Raw genomic sequence first — 6,250 nt, 5'->3', positions numbered from 1 at the left:
GCCCTCGGGGCTCGGGCAGGGGGCCCGGGCTGCGGCGGGTTGTGGCGGGGAGGCCAAGGAGACGGCAAACACACCGTTGTTCCTGGTAGATAGCAGGGAAAAAATTACTCAGAACGATGTCGCGGCCGCACAGGCCCTAGGGAAAGGTCTCTGCCGGGCCTTGGCGCGGTGTTAAGTGGAAACAGCGCTGCTTGTTCCCTGTGTTCTGTAGCGGTGGGGAAATCTTTCCTGCCTGATCTCTTCAGTCTCCTTGTTTGTTAGTATATCTTGATATTCTGCTATAACAGAATAACTGTCTGTGTTCCACTGTTCATCAGAAACTACACACGCTGGAAATTTAGGTGAGCAGTGTCCTTAGCGCAGTGTCATTAATAGTGTTGGTGAAAGCACAAAGGTGTTTCAGGAACTTTTGCCACAATCATAAATTATTGAAATGATCGTCCATAAACAAATGTAAATGTGGGTTTATCTGTAATTATATACGAATCGCCTCAAAGTTGCTTTAATTCTTTAGAAACACGTGGATTTTTCCAGTTGTCTTGACAGGGGCTGCCCTTCCACCCTCTCTTCTTAGAGAGGCAATGCTTTACCAGACAATGCTTTACATTTAATAATGGCAGATACGTGAGCATTACCTCAGAGAAGTTAACTCTGCTTTTCTTTCCTGGCTCTCTGGTTTACCATATGCTGTGTATAGCTGACTTTATTGGGTTGTAATAAGCGTCAATAGTGACTATTGAGTGTGCATAAAACATGGGGTATCTCAGTGCAGTGTGGTGCAGATGTGAACTAACATTTATGGGAGTTAGGGTAAGCTTTCTTTTAAAACCTCCTACAGTTTTCTCTTTGTCTAACAAAGCTGCATGGAAAGGAAAAAACTGCCAACACTGACAGGCTTCTTGCTCTTGGGGCATATTTTGAAAGTCAAATAGTCATGATAAAGCATGAATTCATTAGCTTAACATCATTTATGTTGCTATTTTGAGTAGAAATTAACATGCTGGAAGAGACAGCTGCGAGGGAGGGAAGCTAAATTGGTAGTGCAAGGATGGAGCCTCTCTGGCTTGTCTGGAATGAGATTTCCTCCTAAGGGAATCTGGAAACTTTAGGAAAAAACTGTCACTGATAGGCAGAGACAAATCTATCTGTTGCTGCTCTGTAAATCTTCTGTTGACTCATCTTTTAACCCTTTCATCTTTTTTTTTTTTTAGCCCATAAATTGTAACCTTAACTCTGAATTTTCATTTCTTTGCTTTAGAATAAGTACTTTGGCATGCTTGGGGATTTTTTTTTTTAACCCTTTCATCTTTTTTTTTTTTGTGTTAGCCCGTAAATTGTAACCTTAACTTTGAATTTTCATTTCTTTGCTTTGGAATAAGTAATTCGGCATGCTTGGGGATTTTTCTAACCTGTAAACTGCTGCTGATATGCATCAGGAGTGTGTGTGTACATGTAAAGATAGATGAATATATATATGTCTGTATGTATGTTAAAAATCCAGCAGGTAAGAATACATTGCAAAAGTTAAAATGACAACACTTTTTATAAATTTCAGATGGTGCAGGCCATGATTCCAAAGGCATTGAAACCCATGACATTCTACTTTTCTACTGTGTATCAAGAAATATGGGTTGGTGTAGCATTAACAACTTATGCCTACTACAAGATTTCCTATGGGGGTAAGTCACACATAATAATCTTTTTTTATACAAGAGAATATCCACAGCTGGAATCAAGTCATTGAAAATAGCCAGCAAGTAGGAAATTAACATTCTTCCTTAGGGTCAGGTCTTTGCTATAATAATTTAGGTGTTTTAAATGCTGATTGTAGATGGTTGCACAAAAATACTCAAATGTCAGTGTAACTGTGCTTACATTATGAAGATTAGGTAATGTAGGTATTGGTTTTTAAAATGCAGATCTAACTTATTTGTGATTTGAAAAAAAAGTTGTTTTAAAATGGTTCTCTCACACGAATGTGAAAGTGTATTTTGGGCTGATGGCATCTCAAAATGAGAGCTACATCACTGAACATGAGAATGTGTGTTACTTGGTGACACTGGATGACTTTCTCAGAGAAAGAAACAGAAAATCTAATGTAAAAATAATAAATGTGAATGGGCCAGGTCCCTTAAACAAGAAGGGTACAAGAGATTATGGTGTCTTAAAGGGCCTGTTTGTCAATTTAGGCTATGCTTGATAAATCCCAAACCCTTTACTGGGTGTTGTAAACAATGAAGTGTTGTAAGTTATAGGATAAAGGAGCCCCTTGCTGTGGGAGCAGCAGAGATACTACCTCAGTATTTCTCTAGCTTTGTCCAAATAATGTGTAGCATTCCAAAACTGATACACTGCACTTAAAAGTTTAAGTAAATATAAGTGGTTGATCTTAATGGCTACTTAATGACTATTAAGTAAATATGAGTAGTTGAGGTGGACAGGAAGGAAAAAAAAGTTTAGCTTCAACCTTTTATTTCAAGGAGAGTTCAAAATGGACAGACTGTTTCAAACTTGTCTTCGTGTCATGCTATGTTAATTCATGACCTAGTGTAGATTTTTGAGGGCCAAGAAACCTGGATAAATGGCAACTGTATGCTAAGCTTTATTTGAAAGGGAAAATAGTTTTTAATAGCTGTAGCCCTTTCTGCACTTTGGGGGATAATTTTGCAAATAATATATGGAATTGCAGGAGAGTGTGTTGTAGGATAAATCAGATTGGAAGGGACCTCTTGAGCTCACCTGGTCCAAACCAGTGCTTGAAGCAGTTAGATCCCAGTTAGATCAGGCTGCTTATTACCTTATTCATAATTTAAGTATTTCCAAGGATGGAGATTGTACAATCTTTTATAACAGTCTTCCTTATAAAGAATTTTTTTTCATCATTGTGACCCAGTGTTTTAGGAGTTTAGGAGAACAATTCCAACGGTAATGTAAAATACAAAGGAAAATTTTAAAGCCAACATTTCACTTCAGTTTACATCCATATCTTGTGTGTGTATATACCCATATATTATGTGAAATAGTAAAATTCTATAAAAGTTTATTTTGAATTATAATAGAAATCTTGATAACTATAATTTCTAAATGCACGGAGTGTTGGTTAATTAAAAACAAACAACTTGTAAAAATCAGTATAAAGTTTGCAGAAACGTACCATGGAAAGTACATATTGTGCACTTTCAATTTTTGTTTAACCTAATAATAAGCTAATTAAAATTTACCTTTGAAAAGTAAATAGGAAATATAATTTTAACTGTCATTGTTCAGCTTATTTTTTTTCTTTTTTTCCCCAGGCAAAAAATCATCAGGAAATAGTAAGTATTAGCTATCTAATACCTTGATATAATTTCTAAATAAGTACAGTAAAAATTAGTTCCAAATATTCTACATTAGATAAATTTGGGGCTTAAGTTACAGGTTTAGCAAATGTTTAAAGATTACTTCAAAATAAGTAATTTTGGTTGTGTTGATAATTTTATATCCTAGAAACAACTGTGGATCTGCACATAAATAATCTTTTGCGTAGGTTTTAGGAGTAAAATGGAAATTCTATACCTTGACTGTGTGGGCAAGGAATTTTTTCAAATAATAGTAACAGCCATTTAATGGAATTACTTAAATCAGCATGATATCAAGAGTACCTGCTATTTAGCTATCAAGAAACTAGAAAGTATAAACTTGTGATTTGGATTTGTATCTTTATAAAGTAGTGTTTAGATATTTATGGACAGTTTGTTCTGAAATCACACTGGAGTTTATTTTTTCATGACCTGCTGTATCTCAGTTCACTTTCTGCACCATGAGAGAGAACCCATTTGCTCACAGTTGAATCTGTACATGCAAACATTATTTACATTTTGAAATGTGCAATAAAAGAAAATACTGCCTAGTACTAGACTTAGAATAATAGTGTAAATAAACTTCAGTTCTGGAAGAACCATAACAAAACCAAAGAAGAATGGGTGTTGACTGTAATGGGGCTTTAAAACTTGCAAAAGAGAAATTTTAGTATTTGCTATATTTACTTATGTACATATTCTGAGGGTAGTGTTTTATTTGAATAGCCAATTCTTGTGCTCAGATGTAAGTACACTTGTCAGTTCTAGGACCTGCACTACATTCCTGAATTGATTTGCTTTACTGTTTGAACAGCCTAAATTGTGTCTTTGTTTCAGAGTCCTCTGACCATCATTAAAGATCTCCTCTGTTCCTGGAATATGAATTTGGTGGTTCATCATTTCTACTGCAAATGAAGGGAGTTACAACCATAGGGAAATGAATACTAGAACTGTACGTGATCCATCTGCTGTAATTGGAAAAAGAATAAATCCATTGAGCAAAAAGTAATTAAAGATCTTGGACAATATGTGCTGGAGTGCAGTGCTAACCTAATTTTTAGAATAAGCTTCTACAGTTCTAAGTACCATGTTAAACTTTTTCAACAGTATTTTAAAAGGGACTGAATCTTTATAACTAAACTTCTTAATAGAATTAGATTCCTTTTCCCCTCCCCCTAGTAATAGCTCTTTTGGCTATTTACTTCAAAACTCATTTAATAGGATGCCAAGTATGAGGACTTCAACCTCAGCTTTTTGTCAACTTGTGGTGCAGTAATCAAGAGTACCAAAAATTATATTTTAACTCTTACATTTCTAAAGAGTTTTTAGTTCTGCAGGGTTTAAAAGCAAATGTTACATTGTTATGAAAACACCATGCAAAATGTTACAGATATTTTTTAAAGGTGCATGATTGACAACTATTTTTTTTGTCCTTCATATTCAAGAGAGCTAAGGAATTATTTTGAAAGGCTTTTTGTTTAGTCACAAGTTTTGCAAAGGAATAAGTAATAGCATGCCCATATTGTATAAGAAAACTGATATTACATGGACTTCCATTTGCCATTGGAACTTACCTCAGAAAAGCTCAAAATTTAAAGGGAATAATGAAATCACACACTGGCAGTTGGTATGAGCACAAACATTTAACTGGTTTCAAAGAGTTTTCCTTTTTACTGAAAGTGTAGAAGTAATACTTGTGTTATTAGGATGGGTATTAGTGGTTTTTGCAGATAGCTGTTAGAACTCCACAGCAAGTGTATTTTGATACTGTAGGAACATATGCTATCCTATGAAAATCAGTGTTCAGAACTATGCATACTGAACTCTGTACCAAGAATACATAGTGTGTAAAACCAAAACTGGACTTCATGTCATGTTTTGTTTAAATTTAGCCTAATCTGCCTTTGAGAAGATTAAGATGCTTAAGTCATTTTAATGACTTAATGCTTACGTACATCTTTTTAACTACTTCACTGAAACATCTTAAATCTTTCAGCTTGATTAAAATTTTGCTTTTCAATCTTCTGACTGCAGTATCTGGCCATAGCTTAAATGTTTTGTATTCAAATACTCAGAACTTGGTAACCTTACCTGCTGATGGTAAACATTCCAAACACTGTTGCCTTTAATTTCTTCGAAATTTATACTTATGCTTAATAGCTGTACATACTGAGGAAAATTTACAGTCTTATTTCTCTGAGAGCTTTTTTTTAAAGAAGGCAAGTTTAGCACCACTGACTTGAAAAGGTGACATCCGTCCCTCATGTATTTTTGATATTTCTTCCACCTTCCACAGTTTTCTTTGTTACACCTTTTCTTGATCTGTTTTAGCTGATTTCCTTAATCATTTCTATATGGGTTTTCTGTTTCCTCACCACAGAAAAATGAATGAGAAATCGAAAGAACTCCTAGATTTTTTACATAAAATCAAAAGCATCCAACAGAAGGGAATAGACAATAAAAACTAGAAGAAAATGGAACTTAAATGAACAGATATTAAGCCAGTGGTAATTACAGGGTGAGTGAGTTGTGGTATACTTAATAAGCAGTTCAGATTGAAAATTTATGCCAAGTAAGGAGCTATAAGAGCATTTGTAATGCAAATTTATGATCACTAAGTTATAGTTCCTAAGATACCACACATACTTCAAATGACTTGCTTTAGGAATTTTCAATTACAGAGCTCAGGCAGACATATCAGGAAAAAATATTAATCACTGCAAGATTTGCTTCACCTTAGCCAGACCATTGTCACTGAGGTACATCAACATGCTCTTCTGATCTCCTGGCTTGGAAGCCAAGAGGAGCTTCTGCTGACCTGCCCTTGGAGCACACTTCACTGCCCTTCTAGGTAAACTTCACCTGCTTCAAGTCCTAACTCTTCTTTCTATCTGACTTGCTTTATATTCTAG

General features: G+C 35.1%; 1 protein-coding gene across 1 annotated transcript; it reads left to right on the top strand.

Moving 5' to 3' along the window:
* Nucleotides 1–1,486: 1,486 nt before the first annotated feature.
* On the top strand, nt 1,487–4,366 carry ATP5MPL (ATP synthase membrane subunit 6.8PL). Its single transcript, XM_005417914.2, is given in 3 exon segments — nt 1,487–1,679; nt 3,294–3,314; nt 4,176–4,366. Coding segments are annotated over 3 exon segments (234 nt in total). The 3' UTR covers nt 4,196–4,366.
* The last annotated feature ends 1,884 nt before the right edge of the window (nt 4,367–6,250 follow it).

This window comes from Geospiza fortis, unplaced genomic scaffold (assembly GCF_000277835.1).
Source record: "Geospiza fortis unplaced genomic scaffold, GeoFor_1.0 scaffold23, whole genome shotgun sequence".
In the NCBI taxonomy this organism is placed as follows: Eukaryota; Metazoa; Chordata; class Aves; order Passeriformes; family Thraupidae; genus Geospiza; species Geospiza fortis.
Note: the sequence above shows the minus strand (reverse complement) of the source record. Positions and strands in the feature narration are given on the sequence as shown.